We start from the raw sequence: 21,967 nt of genomic DNA, 5'->3' as shown, positions 1-21,967 counted from the left end.
AGACGCCAACGAGGACATTGCCGAGGGTGCCCCATCACACACCTGCCTGACTGAAGATCCAGACTTTTCTCCGCTGTTGAGCCGCAGCGTTTTGCACATTGTGTTTAGCTTGCCACGTATAAACTGGAGGCAACGTCCAAGGCCAGAGAGACCCAATGGCACGCTGTCAATAGAGTGAGTAATGTGTTGTATTTGTAATGTTATTGCAACGATTACAGGGGTGCATATGAACAAATGAGTTGGATTTAACAATCCGGAAAAGCGCAAGTAAGTACCATTTTGATTAGCCGTCGTACCTACAATGTTTGTGCACTGTGTAAACTGAGTGACATGTACGTGCGAGAAATCACTTCCGGCGCTTGCTACGCCAGAGCGTGTACACACCTCACGTACCGGATGCCATGCGCACGCTCAAGGCAGTTGGACATAGTGGTGTATTAGAGGTAAAAAATTATATAAATACTGTTCGGTTTCTCGCACAAACCAATTGTTTCGTGTCTTAGGACATCAATGTGTCGTCACGAGCCACAGGGTTTAATTTGGATTTGTCTGTGCATGTTTTTTTTTACTCTCATAGATTTTGTTACTGTTGCCATGCATTATATGACTGACAGACTGCAACGGCTGGACTTAAAAATCTTCGTTTGTGGTCTACTGAAGAAACAAAGTCACCTACATCTTGGATGCCCTGGGGGTAAGCAGATAAAGATCAAATTTTCATTTTTGGGTGAACTATCCTTTTAAACGCAGAGTTATGAGATGTTAATTCAAAATTTTGAGTTATAAACTTTCAATTGCAAGAAAAAAAGCCAGAATTGTGAGATTAAAAAGTCGCAATTACCATTTTTATTTTTAATTCTGTGGCGGAAAGCAAAAAAAAAAAAAAGTAAACTCAGAATTAGGAGAAAAAAGTCCGTTCATATCACAATTTTATATATTTTTTTAATGGAATTCTGCCAAAAAAAAAAAGAAACTACAAAATTATGACAGTTGCATAACCAATGTTCACTCACAGAAATGAGAGTTTATTTAGTCAAACATTTTAATGACTTCAGAACTTTGATTGTCAGTTGGCTTCATCTTCTCTCTCGTGCTATTAGTGAAGGCACTGATTTGATATGGTTGTACAGTCATGTGTCAAACACTGGATCTATCTCCTCATATCTCACTCGGTCTCGACCTGTTTCTCAGAATCATCCTTCACAACACACTCTTTCCCGTTCACCACTGCTGATTCTGACTGTGCTTCATTTACTGACATCAAAACATTACTTGATTTTGATTGGCTCTCAGTGGAGACACCGTTAGTGGTGTTTGATTGTTGTTCCTCCTCCTCACTTTCGTTTTTTGTGGCACAATTGCCGTTATGCAGATGGGACTCGATCTGGCCATTCATGTTTGAGTGGTCTGATTTCTCACAAGCATTGGTTTCCGCTGACGGACTTTCTGCATTTGCGTCTGTGGCCTCTTGCGTCTGTTCCCCATTCGCTGTGGCCTCCTCAGTAACCTCTCCATTACTGCTCTGCAGCTCTGAAGCTTCATTCTTATTGGTGGATTCAGAGTTCTCCAGTTTAGCCTTTTCAGCCTCTTCTGCTGCTTTCATCTCTTTCAACTTCTCTTTGAACTCCATCATTCTTGTGCTTAAGCAGAAACAACAGTGATTTATTCAGCTTTCAGTTTCCATAAACTACAAATGCACCATATACAGAATCAGAAGCTAGAATTCTGCAGAAATTAAATGCAAATCATTCACAAAATTGACGCCTCCCCAGAAGTTTTTTTTGTTGTTATTTACTTTTTGTTTTGCCTTATGAACTCTTTCAAAATGTAATTATAGCAAGTAATAATAGTAGTAACACCCGCTAACAAGCAACAATTTTATTTGAATATAATTTTTTTTTAAAAACATATTCCATTCCAAATTATGATTACGATAATGCAGAAATAATAAATTTATGCTTATTTAAATAAAAACACTGCATTTATGAGAATCTAATAAAAAATTATGAAAGTAATGAGAAATACAAAAAATTTGTGTGCATGTACATATATATATATATATATATACAGTGGGTACGGAAAGTATTCAGATATTGCATTGTGCCATTTTCAAACATTATAATACTTTATAAATACTTGAGTTTATGTATAAATAACTATATAAACAAACAAACAATACATGTATATGAAAAGTTTATATATATATATATATATAGGTAAAATACTTTTTATATAGGAATTTTTTATACAGAATTTTTGTTTAATTATTATTATTTATTTGTTTAATTTAGGTGATGTTTCTCTATTTGTTGATTTTTGTAAGGTAACATGTTTCTGAATTTCAAAAAAGTAAAATCCTGAAAGTCTCTTACCTGTATGAAGTCTTCAGTATGCCATTGACCAGAGCGAGCTGCTCCAGCGTGGTGTCCTGAGAGGGAACCAAACCCTGACACACAGCTCATGTTTAACAAAAACCTGCAAGTCTTCGCATGTGGGCTCTATTAGACAACGGTTTCAAGCTGTGCTTACCTCAGGCGGAGTATCACAAAGCTCCGTGCCTCCCTGACGAATTGACCGTTCTACACGCACAGCCTGCTGGGTAATGTTCCTCAGGAAATCAGAGCTGCATTTGGTTTGAGGATGATCTTCTCCGTACTGTTGCACCACATAAACACGCTCAGAACATTATCATTTATTCAAGGCAAAAATTCAACCCACGAATACGAAATCTGACCTTGCTCTGGAAGATGCTGTGAGCTTCCTTTTCATGATGCATGCCTCCTCTGTAGTCTCCAGCCACACACAGTCTCTGCGCCAGCAGATGGTGCCTGCCAAACAATCAAAAACCACCTCTAGCAAAGTTAACAGACAGGTAACATAATTATACGTTTAAATGAGTTTGATTACTTTGGCTCTGATCCAAACCCTAATGAGCTGCCTCAGTGTCAAATTACCCAGCCACCTTTAAAGTAACCAAAATTGAAAACTTATAAGTGACTAAACTAATACGCTCTTCATGAGCGGCAACTTTAATTTTTTATTAAAAAAAATTTTATTTATTATTTTTAAATGATGTATTTGTGTTTTTTTTTATATTTTTCAGTTCTTATTTTATTTGATTGAAGTGTGTTTTATTTTTTACTTTATTTGTATCTTTTTATTAATTTTCTATTGTTGGTAGTAGTATTTTTGAGTATTTTATGGTTTTACTGTGTGTAATTGGTTGGGGCAATAATATTATGTCATGAAAAAAAAAAGACCACACGGTGCACGAATATCACATTTAAAAAGGCCATTTCTAAATAGATGGCACAACATTTTTTTTCAGTAATTTTACAATTCCTTAAACTTATTCACCATTTTGGATGTGTTTTTTTTTGCAGTGCATTATGGAATTGTCTTATGCGTGAAGGATATATGCGATCCTGCATTTTATTTTGACCAAAATATGCTATCTTAGAACGTTGTATCATTTTGGAAGTGGATGTTGAGTGTGCTTCTATGATGATTAGAAGTCGTCTATATAGGCAGCTTACTAGTGTTTTGCAACAGAGCCTTAGTGCTTGTGGCATCCGAGCAGGTTATTGTATGATTACTATACAGCTCCCTCTATTTTCTTTTTATGATTATAGCATCTTGGCTTACATCAGAGCTGTCGTCAGGTCTGCGTCTCCCCTGAAGGAGCTGATGAGTTTCAGTGCACTCTGTAGATACTGTAATGCCTGCTCTCCCTGAAGAACCAATCCCAGAGAAGCCTGAGGGAGAAAAAGAGAAAAACATTATCATTCAAACCAGTATTTCTATTTGGGATCAGTGATAACTTGATAATGTTTGATGATGTTTACATCAATGACTGCAGTGTAAGGATGATCTGCTCCGTGAACCGCCAGCAGAAGAACTTTGGCACGATACAGGCAGCGTTGCGCCAGAGCGGTTTCGCCTCCAGCTAACAGATACACTGCCAAAGACACCTGGAACAAAAGAAGTAATTGCATCAGATAATGATGATCTCTGTGCATTTTAAAAAAGTAGGTCTGTTTGGTTTAGTGAGAGCGTGACTCACGTATTGCTGAATGGTGTTGGGATGATCGAAACCCAGAACCCTTTCGCTGATGACCACGACCCTCAGCTGCACGCTACGAGCCTACAGGAGACGAGAGAGACATTGAGCGGATAACAAACTAACATTCTGGAATGTTGAACACATGTTCTTCCAGTAACGGTAACAGAACATTTGTTCAAAGTCATTTTGATCTTTAATGACATTAAAAATGTTGAAAAAGCCACCGGGCATCAGGACACACCCTAGACAGCACACACAAACACACCTCAGCAGGATGGCCCTGTACATAGGCCACTTTGGCCAGCAGACTGAGACAATGGCAGGCTTCAGGGTGAAGGTCATCACACACACGACCGAAGAGGTATGTCGCTTCTTTCAGCTGCTCGTACGCCTGCTCCAGTAACCCTACGGTGAAAACATGGTCAGGCGAGGCTGTTCACACATGACTCAGTTACTGCACACTGGGTCATGAATACCTTTCTGAAGACTTTTCTGAGCCGCCGTGAACATCCGTGTGGCGTCGGTGGTTGTCATGGTTATGTGCTTGACGACGGGCAGGATGTTGAGCACGTCGTCAGGAGAGATGGGCGCTTTGTTACGGGTGTCAAGAATGTATTCTCTGAGACGGAGCTGTGGGACATTCACAGACACGCTGATGAGAATGCTTTCTCTATGACTATGACAAAAGAAAGTCACAGCACAAACCCCCGACAAGATATCAACAAAGATCCTCACAAATGCTATCAAGGGAAGTCTGACCTCACCAAAGCTGCATTTATTTGATCAAAAATACAGTAAATATTGCAAAATATTTTTGCTATTTAAAACAACTCTGTTCCATCTGAATATATTTTAAAATGTAATTTATTTCTGTGATCAAAGCTGAATTTTCAGCATCATTACTCCAGTCTTCAGTGTCACATGATTCTTCAGAAATCATTCTAATATGCTGATTTGCTGCTCGAGAAACATTTCTGATTATTTTCGGTGTTGAAAACAGTTGTGCTTTTTTTGTGGAAACCGTGATACATTAAATCTTTCAGGATTCTTTGATGAACAGAAAATTGAAAAATATTTATTTGAAACAGAAATAATTTTTAAATGTCTTAACTGTCACTTTTGATCAATTTATTGAATCTTGAATGAAAAGTATTAATTTCTTTAAAAATAAATCTTACTGACTCCTGATCAAACAAGCTTTTTCAATGTATTTTGTGATGCAATATATTTAGCTGAGATGTATTATTACTTATTTCATCGTTTTTTTTTTTTTTTTAGAATTGTTGCTTTTCATTCCTAGTTATATGTACTAAAATAAGTCTGTACATTTGTTCTTTGTTGCTAAATAGTTTTTTTTCATGACACCTTGGCAATAAAAAATTAATAAAATAAAAAATGAAAATACCAAAACTATTACCAAAACTAGTTTCAGTCAATTTTAAATAGTCATTAGTTAAAAGCTACAAATTGCATACGTCTTGCTCTGTTTCTCTAATTATTTTACCGTTAAATTAACCTGCTAGCCGAGCATACCCTATGCAAAGTTACTGCATGCCATCAAGACAAACCAGATTGCAGAAATAGTAATATTCTAGAATGTTTTTTAAAGTTTAGCCATTGTTTAATTCAACGCAATACCTGAATGCCAGTCTTCAAGCACATCTCTCTCAACAAGGATATCTTCTGGAGTCCGTACTGCTCTACTAGATGATCCACATTTGACCTGTAAAAAATATTACTTTATGAAGCCGCAGGGTGTACTGGACACACTTGAGGGTTACAGTATTTGAAATGGATGATCTTGGCTCACCCTAGTCCTTCTTTAAGTCTGTATGTTTCTTGAGCATCCTGACAGATCAGACTCCACAGTTCATTCCCACTGAGTGCGGTCCATGCCGTGCTGTCGGCAGCCCCGCCCCCTCCACGGCCCCGCCTCCTGGAGCGCTTCTTAGACTCCTCCCCATTCGACGCGGAACTGAAGTGGGGAACCAATAAGCAGCAGAGGAAATGACTCGCTGCTGCTGACAGGTTAGATGTTTCCACTCCCTGAACGACACGAGACACAATTAAATTTTTTTGAAAGAACAATCCCTTTAAAAAATAATATCTTTACAGATTAACTACGTGAAAAGAAATACCTGAACGTAGCCACTGAAGAAGCGTTGTGCACAGCGCACTACAATCTCTGCAAACGCCAACCTCTGAGACAGTGAGATATGATTAGAATGCTTCTTAAACTTAAAATCTCCCCCAATATAATGGATTTTAAAATCATGTTCTCACCGTGATGTGTCTCAGTTGATGTTTGCGATCTGATTGGCTGATGGACAAGATCAGGTGACCAAGATACCGCAGGTTTATGCCTTTCTGATGGAGGGCTTGTCGTAAAGAAGCACCATCCATTGGTATGTCAGCGCCATGAATGCAGTCGTTCATCTGAAAGTACACATTTGTTTGATCAAAATTGCTGCTCAAGAGACATTTCTGATTATTATCAATGTTGAAAACAGTTGTGCTGCTTCATATTTTTATGGAAACCGTGATACATTTTTTAGGATTGTTTGATGAATAGATGTTTCAAAAGAACGGTATTAATTTGAAATAGTAATCTTTTGTAAGAGTATAAATGTCATAACTTTACACAGTCACTTTTGATCAATTTAATGCATCCTTCCAAGTTTATAAAAAAATCGTACTGAGCCCAAACGTTTGACCAGTAGTGGATAAAAACACAAAATACACTCACAAATTCCGGTATCCGGTCGTTTATGATAAAAGCTGCTGCTTCCTTCAATAATCTCTTCTGCAGCTCCACGGCGTCACTGTCTGAGCTGGGAAACTCCACACCTACCCGAAGAGACAGAAAACAATATTTAAGGTCTCGAACAAAATCTCTAATTATGGAAATTCTCAAGTTTGGCTGTAAAGAAGCTAAACGTAATGATTTCTGTTGAAGATGGATGTGATGATATCAGTTCTGCTCCAAAATCTAACGATGGCTTGTGATGTCAAGGCTGTTTCAAAAGGTACACTCTTAAAAATAAAGGTGCTTCAAAAGGTTCTTCAAGCGATGCCATAGAAGAACCATTTTTGGTTCCACAAAGAACCATTCAGTCAAAGGTTCTTTAAAGAACCATCTCTTTCTTGTGTTTTTGTAATCTGAAGAACCTTATTTCGCCACAAAGAAGCTTTTGTGAAACAGAAAGGTTCTTCAGATGTTAAAGGTTCTTTATGGAACCATTTAGACAAAAAGGTTCTTCTATGGCATCGTGAAGCACCTTTATTTTTAAGAGTGTAGGCAGGAATATTACGTTGGCTTTTTAGCCTAATGGCTAAGGCAACATCTTAAATCAATATATGCTACATAGAAAAGTCAATCCCAGTATGCATTATGACAGATAAGTATAAAAAATAGTCAAATCCCATTTAACTCAGTATTATATGTGTTCGAGTCATTAGCATAGAAACATTTCAAGTCTCCCATGTGCTTCAAAATGAGTCACTTACTAGGTTCAGTTTCACTAAATATTGCCTCACTCGGGAAACTTACTAGGGTTTGGAACGGACCTTATATGTAGTTTGCTTTAATGGATCTTGAAGTGCTTTGGGTTTTTTTGTTTTGTGAGAATGAGCTTTTCCTGACCTGGGGAGTAGACATTAGGGTTGAAACGCATCTCAAAGATTATGCCACTGACGGATCCGACATCTTTGCAAGCTTTTCTGACTGCGTCTATGTTCGGAGAATCAGCTGACAACACACAAATAAACACATAGGATTATTCCTGTTAAACAAATTCATCTCAGACACACAGTCCAGCATCCCATGACAGAAAATGAACACTTCTCACCAGATTTCATACACTCTTCCACCCCTCCGTTCTCCTCCATGTGAGCCTTCACTCGCTGTGAGAACTCAGCATGTCTGAAACATCAAGACATAAGCAAACATAAAATCTCTGGTTTGTAGATTTTAAATTAAAGTGTCTAAGTAAATGAAATACTTTCTTGTATCCCAGTTTAATATGCAAAATTTTACATATACATAATGAGATTGTGTGGGGGAAAAAAATGGCTTTCTGTGTGTTTGATTCATGCATTAATAATTGTTGCTTGCTCATGACACGATGCATTATGCACTGCTGCAATTTACGTACAAATAATTTTTTTTGTAATAATATTTAGTTTGAACACCTCCACAAAGCAACAATGGCTCAACCAATGGTGTGAATTAAATCAGTTTAATCGACCAATGGAAAGACTTGAGATACCTGTCAAAACTGGCCTGTGCTGAATGTGTATGCTGCAGCTAATATACAAATAATTTTCCTAAATATTGACTTTGAGCAACATGAAAACTGATTCTTTGTCAAAGTAGAAAACAGTGTTATTTTAATATCATTTATATACAAAATAGTTTATATTTATAGCTTTTATTTTTATACTTTGTTTTAAATTTAAATTTGACTAAATTGTTTAGTAATTTGGTTATTTTTATTAGTTTTTGTCTATTTTGAATATTATTATTCAGGTTTAGTTTCTTTTTATTTCAGTTTTAGTTTACTTTAAGTTTTCATTTATTTCCAGTTAGTAATTTTAGTGCTTCAAAAATATTTTATTTCAGTTTTATGTCAATCAACAACAACAAAAATTGTTTTAGTTAACAATAACAACACTGCTAGAAAGACACTAAATATTTTGTTGTAGCATTCCGACAAACGAAGCTCAACCAATTGACCTATCGGTAAGCCCCTCCCCTCGAATGCAGATGAGCCAATAGCAGTCGAGTATCAGTTGCACAGGAGCGATACTCGGACATCTTTAGTTTTCAGCACCATAGAGAAACATTGGAAGATCCGAAGCTCGCATCGTTTTTATGGGGTTTATGCTTCAAAAATGCTTGCAACACTGATTCCAGGTATCCGGAGAGGATGGGCAATTGGAATTTATTTTATTCTATTTCCTAAACCCAAACAAAATGGAGCAAAATGTCCCTAAGCATTCACCTCCAATCCCAATGAAGATAAAAACGTTAATTTTCTGCTCAAGCAGAACGTTAATGTCATCTTGTGCTTCAGTAAGGTATCTCTGGCTAAAACTAGCTAACGTTAAAGTTAGTGAGTCCATGCTAGTGTACAATCCTAAATAGCGGACTGTTCTCACATGTAGGGCAAAAACACACATCGAACATTTCACTGTCTCTTCATATTAAACTGGTTAAATGTAAATTAATTTAATTGTACCCTGCGATACATGAACAGTGTTGATCCGGGATGTTGTCATCCGCGATCGTGACGAACGTAACATGAGACTTTTCCCGCTTGCATTGTGATCCGTAAACCCTCGCTTCCAAATTAATACCCACAATAGTTATTTTAAAATCTTTTATATATCTCTCCATGGCATATTTAAGTCCCACTTGAATGGTGGTCCTTCTGTGTCCAAAATGTATCAAAAAGATATAGGGACAAGGTTTTCACACTGACAGCTGTCACTGTAAGACAGTTAGCAACTCTGTTTATTTGTCCGAGTTCGCAACAGTAACTAGAATTTGGGGGCGGGGCTATCTGTTTGATCAACCAATGTAAGCACTTGGGGAAACCTGTCAATACTCACTTGTGTTGAATGAACGCCTTCACTAGCTCCGGCCGTAATCGACACAAAACGTGAGGGTACCGTCGGGGAAAACTCCCTTCCGTTTCTGCTCCTTCTTCTCCATCTTCTACCAGGAAGTTGGCATCAGCAGGCATAGTACGATACACATCCAGCAGGTAATACCGACCATCGGCCCCCAGAATCCCCTGGGCATCTACAGAGGTGAAGAGGGGCAGCTGATGCCCGGTCGGCCCCAAAACCGCATGTCTTTGCAGAGAAAGAGCCTTTGCGGACTGAGCCAGCAGCTCTAGGAGTTTCCGTCTCGATGGATTTTCCAGCGGCCCTGCACTGTAGCCGTATAAAAGGCCACTGGGAACCTCAGCCTGCTCGGGGCCCTGAATACCCGGGGCCAGGCCCTGCGCAGACAGCCGAACGCCGCGGTAGTCAGCCAGTGCAGTGGGGATGGTGTGCAGGTTTTGGAGGTCTCCGTCCAGGTCGCTGTAAGCCTGAACACATCTCAGCTCAAGACGTTGAGCAGCTCTGTGACTCCGTTCTCCTCCCAGCAGTTGGTCTCCGTGTGCCGGCATACTCATGAACACGCCGCCGCACAAGAACGCCGGGTCCCCGTGAGAACCGCTGATTGAGTCGACAAAGCCATCGATCACCTTCTCTGCTGCCTGAGCAACAGCCCACACAAAAGCGCTGTTCACCTGCGGAAGGGTAAGAGTTCAGTTTAGTCTGTAGTAGTAATAATAAACTTTATATGGAAACAGCAGAAGTCTGTGGATCTCTAGGCAAATGTGTGCTCAGCCTCAGACCTGCAGTAACGCTCGGTCCCTCTGAAGTCTCTCCTCCAGACTCCTCTGAGGAAGATCTCTGGCTGTTTGAAGTTCCTTATTCCAGTCAGGAGCCTAAAACACAAAACAGAACATGTGAATGACACACACACAGTCAGGTGGACAAAAGCACATGCAGAGGAGAACAGACAGGTCCAGAGACAGAATCTGTGAGAAACATCTCCTTCACTGTGACAAATACCAAGACAAAAGAGAAAAATTTTTTTTGGAAAACCCTTTTACCCTTATCAAATGCTTCTCTATCCAAAATAGAACAATTAGAAATTGTTGCATTTCATATTATGTGATTATAAGCATATCAGATATCTTGCTGATGTTAATATAACTTACTTGCTTATTTTATTTTTGTAAATATTAAAATTAAAATATTGAATATTAAGTAATATTAGCTTTTTTTTATAAATATTTAAAAATATATTTTATTTATTTCATTTTATATTATATTATTTTCATTAATTAAATGAGTGAATCTCATGAAAACAATCCAATACTTCACTCCTTCTGAAACCTTAGGATTTGTTTTCTTTGCATTGTGACATTATGCACATTTTCCCACAAAAATTCTCATTACAGTAATGCATTCATAGGTTTTACTTTTAAGTTTTTTTCTTAATAGTGATTTTCATAACTGTAATACAGTAAAATTGTCGATGTTAATATAATTTACTTAATTATTTTATTTATTTATTTAAATAGTAACATTGATATTGATTATATATATATATATATATATATTAATATTGATAGATTTTTTTATTAATATTTACATTAAATTAATATTAAATAATATTATTTTAGTTTATTTTCATTACTACAGTTTTTTTTTTTACTGCTGATATTGATGCATTTATACGCTTCATTGCAATTATATATGTCACAGAGTCATGTCAATAAAGATCATTGTGTTTGAGCACTGAAACAGGTGAGTGCGGGACAGGTGTGTACCTGCGCACTGAGGTCCTGGTCCAGACCCAGCCGGCCGCTGAAGCTGGGTTTGTGCGAGTGAAGTGAGGAGATGCCCAGCCAGCTGACTGTGCGGTACGGAGTGGACAGCATCTCCTCAGCCGGCAGAGACGGCCTGAATGGACAGAGACGCTCAATGAACTATACTGAGAGAGATGAGAGTGTGTGTGTGTGTGTGTGTGTGTGTGTGAGGGTCACCTGTGCCGCAGTGTGCTCAGGTTGTATTTGAACTGTGGGCTGATGTGGGACAGCAGGTCGGTCAGACAGTGGCACACTGGAGTCGACTGAGCAGGACGAGGGTCAAACACTTCGAGGGTCGACCTGAAACACAAAAATACAGCTTGGTTTTTGAAAAAAATCTCTTTCATTCTGTGAATCTAATATGCCACAAACAGTCTGTTACTCCAAAAATTACATTATTGGGTGAATCTCATGAAAACAGCCCAATATGTGAAGTAAAATGAAAAGAAAAAAATAAGAATAATATTATTTTGTACAAACAATATGCAACCAAAAATGATCATTACTGTAATGTATCCAGATGTTTTCCTTTTTTATTTCCTTTTTTTCATTCTCTTAACTGCAATACAGTACATTAACAAAAATTTAAATGCAACAAAGTAAAAAAACATACTGCAATACAATTGTATTTGAAATATATTTAAATACATTTTTAAATTAATCACCACAAACGAAGTACATCATTGACATCAAATATATGTATATATACTGTATATGTGAGTGTGTGTGTGTGTGTGTTTAAATTAGACTTAATTTTCTTTATGCAAAATCTAGTATATATTGTGTAATGTCTACTATATTTAAGAAATAGTATATGAAACTGTATGCAAAATGCAATGATCAACATTTTAGACAGTAGTAAGCTACATTTTCTTGAAAATGAATGGTTAATAAATTAATTAATCTTGAAAATTAATGGTTATTTTGCTTTTTTTATTCCAGTTTTGTGTACGTTGTAAGTTTTGATTAAGTTTTGTGCATTTTAAATAGTGAGACTGTCACACTGGAAAAAAGGCAGAAATAGCAATAGTATGGGAGTGAGTTGTTCTGAATTTAGCAATACAGAGAGTCTTACCTGTTCACGTAAAATCCACGTGGGCAGGAAGTGATGTCACAATGCTTGCCCTCCAGGGTGCGGACACTGATGTACATGAAGTCACCTTGCAGCTTCCGGAAACCAGGGGGAGGGTTCCAACAGCTGAGTGACAGGTCCAGCAGGTAACTGGGAGCCTATAAGAGAAGCCGTTTGAGAGTGCAAATGCCTGAAAGTTTATTTGTGTGTGTTTGACATACTTCACTGTGTGTGTTGGTGGGTAGCAGGGTCGTCAAAGGAGGAATTTCAGAAGCTCCAGGCAGAATGCAGGCAGGAGGGGGCGGGGCTTCACCAGACTGCTCTGTCTTACTATTGGCTCGTTTGTTTTTTGATGAGTGCAGAGTGGGAGGGGCTTCTAGTACACACATAAAACACACAATCAGAGTCTCATTGCCATGGGCTTAAAAAATTATTATTGCTTTTTAAATTATTTAGAGGCAATACTGAATAAAATCACTTTGATGTATTTTATGATAACATTTGTGCACAAAGACAAAGTTATCAAGATACTGGAACAGTGATGTTACTGTTAACTAAAACTATGAAAAATAGTTGTCAGTAATTTAAATAAAGCTGAAATAAAATACAAATATTAGATGAAAAACTTAAAAACCCTAAATGAAAATTTGAAATGTTGCCTTGCCTAAGTGACAAAACTTAAAGTACTAAAATTACTAAAACCAACGCTTACATTAAAGTTAAATAGAAATATGACAGATGACAAAAGCACAAAGTTATTAAGAAAACTGAAAATATAAAAAAATAAAGTTATCAAGATACTGGATCAGTGTTTTTACTGTTAACAGAGTAAAACTACTCATTTTTTTCTGTAATTGAAATATAATAAAATTTGAAATAAAATAAAATAATAGACGAAAAACAAAAATTTAAAAACCTTAAATAGAAATGTTGCATTGGCTACTAAATTAAATCAGTTTAGTGCTAAAATTACTCAAATTAAAAGTTAAATAGAAATATGACAAACGACAAAAGCAAGTTACAATATGATTATTAAAACTTAAACTAAAATAAAAATATTAAAAAGAAAAAAAATATGTAAATAAATAAATAATGTATAAATAAATATATTAATCCTATGCAAAGCATGCTGGGAACTAGAAATCCACTGGTCAGGTTTCAAGTTCATTAAGTTACTACAATAAAAATTTAATAATAATAATAATGTAGAAATTTGAGTTACACACAATATTAAGTTGATATAATGATCAACATAATTATATCAACAGAACTCAACAGTAATGTAAATGTACTAGAGTGTATTTCTTACCTGACGTTTGGGTGAGTGTGTTCAATACAGCGGGAGATCGGCCCTCCATCAGGGCGTCTTGGGGCCTGACAGCTTTCAGCATGTCCTGCACACGTGCCAGATGAGCCTGTGCCGATCGAGGCGAGTACGGCTCTATAACACACACAAGAACACTTCATCATACCAAAATCAGGCCTCTTCCCCAGCTCCACTGCTCTGCTGAATTTTAAGGCGTCTCATCTTGTAAAACTATGATTTATCCAGTGAGCAATAACATCTTCTATTCTATCATTTATTTTCCCACACTGCTCATAATGAGTGCCATGTGACTCACTTGGCAGAGAGAAAAGATTCATTAGTTTTTTTTACCATCAAACGGTTTGCATGAAATCAAGAAGTTGCAAGACCAGTAGAGCAACCCCCCCCCCCACTACTTATCCCTGTGGAAATTATCACTAATGTTGCTGCATTTTGGAACACGGTGGTTGGTTTCTAGCTGTACCAAGTTGAAGTTCAAGCTATACCAAGTTCAACCCTAACCCAACCTGGCTAGGTTGGTAGACCACCTTGGTCTCACAACAAACCAGTTACCAGCTGGTCATTCTCGCTTAAAGGAGTAGTTCACTTCCAGAACAAAAATGTACAGATAATGTACTCACCCCCTTGTCATCCAAGATGTTCATGTCTTTCTTTCTTCAGTCGTAAAGAAATTATGTTTTTTGAGGAAAACATTTCAGGATTTCTCTCCATATAATGGACTTCTATGGTGCCCCCGAGTTTGAACTTCCAAAATGCGGTTTAAATGCAGCTTCAAAGGGCTCTAAATGATCCCAGCCGAGGAAGAGGGGTCTTATCTAGTGAAACGATTGGTCATTTTCTAAAAGAATTTACAATTTATATACTTTTAAACCTCAAACGCTCTGTTTTTTCCAGTTCATGACAGTTAGGGTAGGTCTAAAAACTCCCATCTCATTTTCTCCTCCAACTTCAAAATCGTCCTCCATCGCTGCAGAAGTACCGACCCAGTGTTTACAAAGTGAACATGCAAAGAAGATCAAATGCCCTTTACAAAAAAAACGGTAAAACAGTGATGTAGGGCGATTTTGAAGTTGGAGGAGAAAATGAGATGGGAGTTTTTCGACATACCCTAACTGTCATGAACCGGAAACAACAGAGTTCAACTGATTCAAACTCAAATAGATTCACACACAAATCAGACATTTTATAATATATATGACTTGTGAACAAGTTGCACTGTACATCTGAGCAATATCTAGCCAATAAATTGTTTTAGATAATTATAACAATATATATTCACTATAACATTTTATGATTCATCAAAGTTTCTATGCATTTCAATGACTTCTTCAGACAGAGAAAAAAAATAAAAATAAAAATAATAATAATAATAATTCCCTGCCGTTTCCAGTTTTTACTGTGCTGTCCAAACCCTGAAACTTGCTGTTCTTACCAGCTTAAATTGGTCAAGCTGGTTTCTGAAACATGGTAGACGGTCCATGATAGTTTTCCAGCTCAGCCAGGTCGGACAACCAGCTACAAACCAACAGCCACGTTCCAAACACATATAGTTTTATCTGGATTTCCCACCAAACATATCCATGTTGAATATAATATGGTCTTTTAGAAATGCACAAATAGAAGGTCTTGCAGTTTACCTTCCACTAGACGGAGAGCGACTCCAGCTTTGAAGCCCTTGACGTCCTGGAGCTCCATCATGGGGTCGAGGGTCACACCTGAAAGGGCCAGAGCGATTGACATGCGCGGTGCCACCTCCTCTCTGCCCAGAACGGTCATGATGGCATCCTGGACCAGCCAGAATCCATGAACCTGCAGAGAAAACATTATCAGCGAAGACGACCCAATCTTAACATTAAAGGATGACATGTGCTTTGCATCTTTTGATGTTCTGTTGACAGATATATTTGAAAAAATTTGCATTGCTGATCAGCACAAACCGGACTAGTAAATGTGAGGTTACACCACGCCAAGACTAGCGCTCTTATGATGGAAACTCACCTGCAGCTCAAAGGGTTCGACACCTGCACCCTGAATCTTCACTGGAAGTGATCCATCATCATCTTTTTTGCTTCCAGTCGTTTTTTTTCCATTCGCTGAACATGAGACATCTGCAGAACGAAGGGGAGTAAAATATGAGTGGATTCTTCACTTTGAGCTCAAACATGCGCTTCAAGCCAAACCAGGAGTTACATAAGAGAATTGAGAAATCTGTCTAAATGTCACGAAAGCAACTGAAGAAAGAGGGTTTTCCATCCAAGATCCACTACACAATAGTACCATGGTATTGCTATATTTTTTTAGGCATGCTACCATAGCATTACAATGTACCTTTAAAGTACCATGATTACGGTGATCATGTACTACCATTGTAATCAGTGTCAGTCAATTCTAGATATAAATACTCATTTTTAAAAGTTATTATTTGTATAAAATAAAATAAAAAAAACTTTGGTCACAGTGGGAAAGAAAAACACGTTTTGAAGAATTTGTTTTATCTTCCTGTATAAATATCTTAACATCCTTAAAACAAGACACAATTGCTTGGGAAACAAAATTGTTAATTAAAACTAAATAAAATAAAATAAATGATTATATAAAAAAAGAGGCCAGAGATTTGTTTGTTTGTTTATCTTGTGGTTTTATCTTTTCTTTTTGATTTAAGTATTGTAAACAATTGAACAAAAAGCAAATAAAATAAAATAAAATAATTCATTCATTAATTAATCAATTAATTTAAAAAAATTAAAAAATAAATCAAATAAAATAAAATGAAAATGTTCAAAAGGTTTAGTAAAGATATTCATACAGAATCACAATTTATATTACTCTACAAAATTAATTTTAAGCATTTATGGCTTTAGACTTTATAGGATCATGAGAAGCAAATACATTCACATGTCCAAACGTTTGACTGGTATAGGGTATATCAAAGTACCACAGTATTACCATCTTATATGGTACCACCAACGTTTTGTAAGGGTCAGATGAATGTGAGTGAAATCATATAAAATTTCACACACATTTTCATCCAAAATCCATTAGAGCCAAAGCTTTGAGTCTCTCTTGTTGGATTTGTAGGCAAGTCTTAGATCTCTAATAACAGCAAGACTCGGCTTGATACGGCATGAGCTTGTCCAGACATCTTCCAAACTTCCCCCTGGCTAATGAGAGTGGATAACGGATGCTGGATGAGTGGCTACTAGTACTAATACACCACACTCCCTCACTCAGAGCAGATCCTTTCTCTACTGTTTCTTTCAGAGACCTGAATGGACTTTAGGAAGAAAAGCTCAAGATTTCAAACAAAGTCAAACAGCTCTTGATTATGACACAGCGGCTTTCAGGATGAGATGCATCATCGTTCTTCAGACTATTGTTCTAGTTATGAGTCATAGGTCAGGTCAAATATAAAGCTTAACCTTTTGTAAACCAACATTTCATCTGTGGTCATTAAGGAATGCATTTAATCATGGTAAAATGTGTTAAACGGACCTGGGTATGCATTTATCCAAAAAACATAGTATTGTTGGGGCATGTGCAGAATTTTATGAATGTCAGGCATTTCGATTCGGTGAAAATCTGATCTTTTTGTGAACACAAAGTCTGTGTGGACCTGTCACTCGATTTCAAGATATCTAGCTTCTAGTAACTAGTCAGATGGTTAGACAATTCTCATGGAACAACCCGAGGTGGAGCATCTTGATCGAGCTTATGAAAGATCTGCAGATTTCCAGGGAACTGGAACGGTTGTTGTAAATAAAGCTTGATTTAAAAAAAATCTGACGGTCCTAAAAAAAACTAGGCTTCATTTTCTTGAAGAAAATTAAAAATAAAGAAGTTAATTCAAATGTGTAGCACTCTTCAGCTGTGCTAACCGTTTCATTGTTTAAACTAAAAATAAATATAGACAATGTGAATCCAATCTACTCTCAGATCAACCCATGCAGGATTCAAACCTACAGCCTTTCAGTCTCCACCAAGGGATGATTTGAAACGAAAATTTGATGTTTATCTGCTGGTAACGGTACGGTTCACTTGGAACCTCAACTGAGGTGGTACTAAAAAAAGTACCAGGTACCAGATACTGTACCCAGTGAAAAACCGTACCATGTTCAACCATGCAGTGGAAAAGCGCCATTTGTTTCTTCAGTAGAACACAAACGAAGATTTTTAACTCAAACCGTTACAGTCTGTCAGTGATATAATGACAGTCAATGGGCTCCACGGCTTTGAAAGTAAAAAAAAAACATACACAGACAAAACCAAATTAAACACTGCAACTCGTGACGATACATTGAGGTCTTAAGACACGAAACGATCGGTCTGTGCAAGAAACTGAACAGTATTTATATCATTTTTTACCTCTGATCCACCGGATTTGAAAAGTTTAGGGGTTACATTAGGTCACGAGTGTTGATTAACCCCAGAAAAGTGGGTAAAGGTGCATAAAAATTACGATGAACACCACATCACCCCTCAACAGCAAGTGCCTCCAGGTTGCATTAAAGGGATAGTTCACCCAAAAACGAAAATTTGATGTTTATCTGCTGGTAACGGTACGGTTCACTTGGAACCTCAACTGAGGTGGTACTAAAAAAAGTACCAGGTACCAGATACTGTACCCAGTGAAAAACCGTACCATGTTCAACCATGCAGTGGAAAAGCGCCATTTGTTTCTTCAGTAGAACACAAACGAAGATTTTTAACTCAAACCGTTACAGTCTGTCAGTGATATAATGACAGTCAATGGGCTCCACGGCTTTGAAAGTAAAAAAAAAACATACACAGACAAAACCAAATTAAACACTGCAACTCGTGACGATACATTGAGGTCTTAAGACACGAAACGATCGGTCTGTGCAAGAAACTGAACAGTATTTATATCATTTTTTTACCTTTGATCCACCGCAATGTCCAACTGTCCTGAGCGCATTCTCAACATCCGGCGCGTGACACGTGTACGTGCTCTGGCATAGTAGACATAGATATATATAAGTAGATGTCTCATTAGTGACTGTTTCTATGGGCCGCAATACGTTCCAAAATGGCGGACGCGTCAACATATCAGGAGCAGTCGAATAGGGCATCTATACATATCTATGATAGTAGACATGTGCGAAAGCGAACTGTCGTGCATATACGTCACTCATTATTTACACAGTGCAGAGAGATTGCGGACGTGTTCACTGGCACTGCGATGATCTAAAGATATTTAGAAGTACAGGTCATCACAATGGAAGACGATTTTGATATATCATCAGACAACGTGGAATTTTTTGCCTGACCGTATTTATTTGACGTCACGCGCCGGGTGTTGTGAACGCGCTCAGGACAGTTGGACATTGCGGTGGATCAGAGGTAAAAAATGATATAAATACTGTTCAGTTTCTTCTGAGGTGGTACTAAAAAAAGTACCAGGTACCAGATACTGTACCCAGTGAAAAACCGTACCATGTTCAACCATGCAGTGGAAAAGCGCCATTTGTTTCTTCAGTAGAACACAAACGAAGATTTTTAACTCAAACCGTTACAGTCTGTCAGTGATATAATGACAGTCAATGGGCTCCACGGCTTTGAAAGTAAAAAAAAAACATACACAGACAAAACCAAATTAAACACTGCAACTCGTGACGATACATTGAGGTCTTAAGACACGAAACGATCGGTCTGTGCAAGAAACTGAACAGTATTTATATCATTTTTTACCTCTGATCCACCGCAATGTCCAACTGTCCTGAGCGCATTCTCAACATCCGGCGCGTGACACGTGTACGTGCTCTGGCATAGTAGACATAGATATATATAAGTAGATGTCTCATTAGTGACTGTTTCTATGGGCCGCAATACGTTCCAAAATGGCGGACGCGTCAACATATCAGGAGCAGTCGAATAGGGCATCTATACATATCTATGATAGTAGACATGTGCGAAAGCGAACTGTCGTGCATATACGTCACTCATTATTTACACAGTGCAGAGAGATTGCGGACGTGTTCACTGGCACTGCGATGATCTAAAGATATTTAGAAGTACAGGTCATCACAATGGAAGACGATTTTGATATATCATCAGACAACGTGGAATTTTTTGCCTGACCGCATTTATTTGACGTCACGCGCCGGGCGTTGTGAACGCGCTCAGGACAGTTGGACATTGCGGTGGATCAGAGGTAAAAAATGATATAAATACTGTTCAGTTTCTTGCACAGACCGATCGTTTCGTGTCTTAAGACCTCAATGTATCGTCACGAGCCGCAGGGTTTAATTTGGTTTTGTCAGTGTATGTTTTTTTTTTTACTCTCAAAGCCGTGGAGCCCATTAACTATTGCCATTATATGACTGACAGACTGCAACGGTTGGAGTTAAAAATCTTTGTTTATGTTCTACTGAAGAAACAAAGTCACCTACATCTTGGATGCCCTGGGGGTAAGCAGATAACCATCACATTTTCATTTTTGGGTGAACTATCCCTTTAAGAGTGATGCGATCATGTCAAGTACGAATGATGATAACATGCATTTGCCCCGAGAGTAACACACTCCTAATGAAAGACAGGAATGTGTCTGAGTCTGGCGCTGGCCTGATGCCATGAGGAATCTCACAGAGGAGCGTGTTTGTAAGTGCCTGAAAGAACACAGAAGTGAATCAGTAGACAGCCAGGAGTGGGAGGACGACTATATCAGGAGGTAAAAGGTGAAGTTTGGTATTTGTTTTGCAGAGAGAGAGTGAAAGCACCATAAAATGAATCATCTTCACAAGCTGAGCGTGTTTTAATGCACATAATGCGTGCATGAGTTCAGCTTCTCCCTGTAGGCATGAAACTTTTCACACAAGCACCAAAAGAGAGCTTGATCCAAAGCAATGAGAAAGCATTAGGAAGAAGCTGAGAGAGAGAGGGAGGAGACTGGAATGAATCAGAGCAGCTCAACTCTTACCCATAGTTCTCTTCTCTCCGTTTCCTTTCTTCGCTGTGTCCTTCATTTCTCCTCTGGTTTTCTCTCTCTGTAGCTGCTGGTTTTCTCTTTGATTCGGGACACTCTGCTTGTTTAGTGCAATGTGTTTGGAGAGCTGTCAGGTGTGACTGACCCAACACGCCTTTTTAGTTTGTCATTCCCTCGGCCGGCCACTCCCTCCAGTGCTGGCAGGACTTCCTCTCCTCCCTCCCACTTGCTCTCTCTCTCTCTCTTGCTCAGCCCACTGCAGGCATGTTTGTCTAGGCGTGACACTTCACTCCATTTTGTGAGAGATCAATGAGCGTTACCCTCCCCCTCTGACTTCCTTCAGGGCAGGGAGGGATCCTGCACACACACACACACATACACACATTAGTGAATCTCACCAAGTACATCAAATGCATGCAACACAAAATGAACATATTACATTTAGTCATTTAGCAGACACTTTTATCCAAAGCGACTTACAAATGAGGACAATAAAAGCAGTCAAAACTAACAAAAGAGCAACAATATATAAGTGCAAATGACAAGTCTCGGTTAGCCTAACACAGTACACGTAGCAAGGTGTATATATATATATATATTATACACACACACACACACACCAAAGAAAAACAAGTCGATAGAATAGAAAAAATAGAAAGCTAGTGTTTGTTTGTTTTGTTTTTTTAAATAAAAAAAGAAGATAAATATAAAGTAGAATTAAAATAGAATAGAAAGTGCTAGAGTTAGAGGGTCAAATAAAGGTATAAATAAATGTATACATAAATATATGTATTATATACAAAATACAAAGAAAAAATTAAGACAGTATGAGATTTTGTGCTGTAAAGTTATTTTCATTGCAATTACGTGCATTTAACCTCCAAATTCTCATTCAATGGATATACATCAGGGTTATTATCATTAACTAAAAATATATTTTTTTAAATTTGATACCTGAAATAAAGCTTAAATAAAATAAAATATAAATATTACATGAAAAAGAAATAAATAAAAACAATGAAATTTTGCATGAAACTAGATGAAATAAGTTTAGGTTAAAGGACTAAAATTATTAATTGGAAATTAATGAAAACTAAAATGGACCTTAAAATAAACCTAAAATGTAAAACAA

At 37.6% G+C, this 21,967-nt stretch overlaps 1 protein-coding gene across 1 annotated transcript; it reads right to left on the bottom strand.

Moving 5' to 3' along the window:
* Positions 1-920: 920 nt before the first annotated feature.
* On the bottom strand, positions 921-21,112 carry LOC107553042 (clustered mitochondria protein homolog). The gene is made up of 26 exons (XM_016235122.1): positions 20,830-21,112; positions 15,894-16,003; positions 15,533-15,704; positions 13,878-14,009; positions 12,790-12,944; positions 12,572-12,726; positions 11,674-11,796; positions 11,458-11,590; positions 10,474-10,566; positions 9,677-10,365; positions 7,912-7,985; positions 7,707-7,811; positions 6,810-6,910; positions 6,347-6,499; positions 6,202-6,264; positions 5,874-6,109; positions 5,702-5,786; positions 4,540-4,693; positions 4,329-4,468; positions 4,064-4,144; positions 3,846-3,971; positions 3,646-3,755; positions 2,735-2,828; positions 2,530-2,655; positions 2,373-2,446; positions 921-1,640 (listed from the first exon to the last, which is right to left on the bottom strand). Exons 1-26 carry the CDS (start codon positions 20,873-20,875, stop codon positions 1,166-1,168), a joined length of 4,005 nt encoding a protein of 1,334 aa, XP_016090608.1. The 5' UTR covers positions 20,876-21,112; the 3' UTR covers positions 921-1,165.
* Positions 21,113-21,967: the final 855 nt, after the last annotated feature.

Source organism: Sinocyclocheilus grahami, unplaced genomic scaffold (assembly GCF_001515645.1).
Source record: "Sinocyclocheilus grahami isolate Dianchi unplaced genomic scaffold, SAMN03320097.WGS_v1.1 scaffold463.1, whole genome shotgun sequence".
NCBI lineage: Eukaryota > Metazoa > Chordata > Actinopteri > Cypriniformes > Cyprinidae > Sinocyclocheilus > Sinocyclocheilus grahami.
The sequence above is the reverse complement of the archived record's forward strand: the minus strand, read 5'-3'. Positions and strand labels throughout refer to the sequence as shown.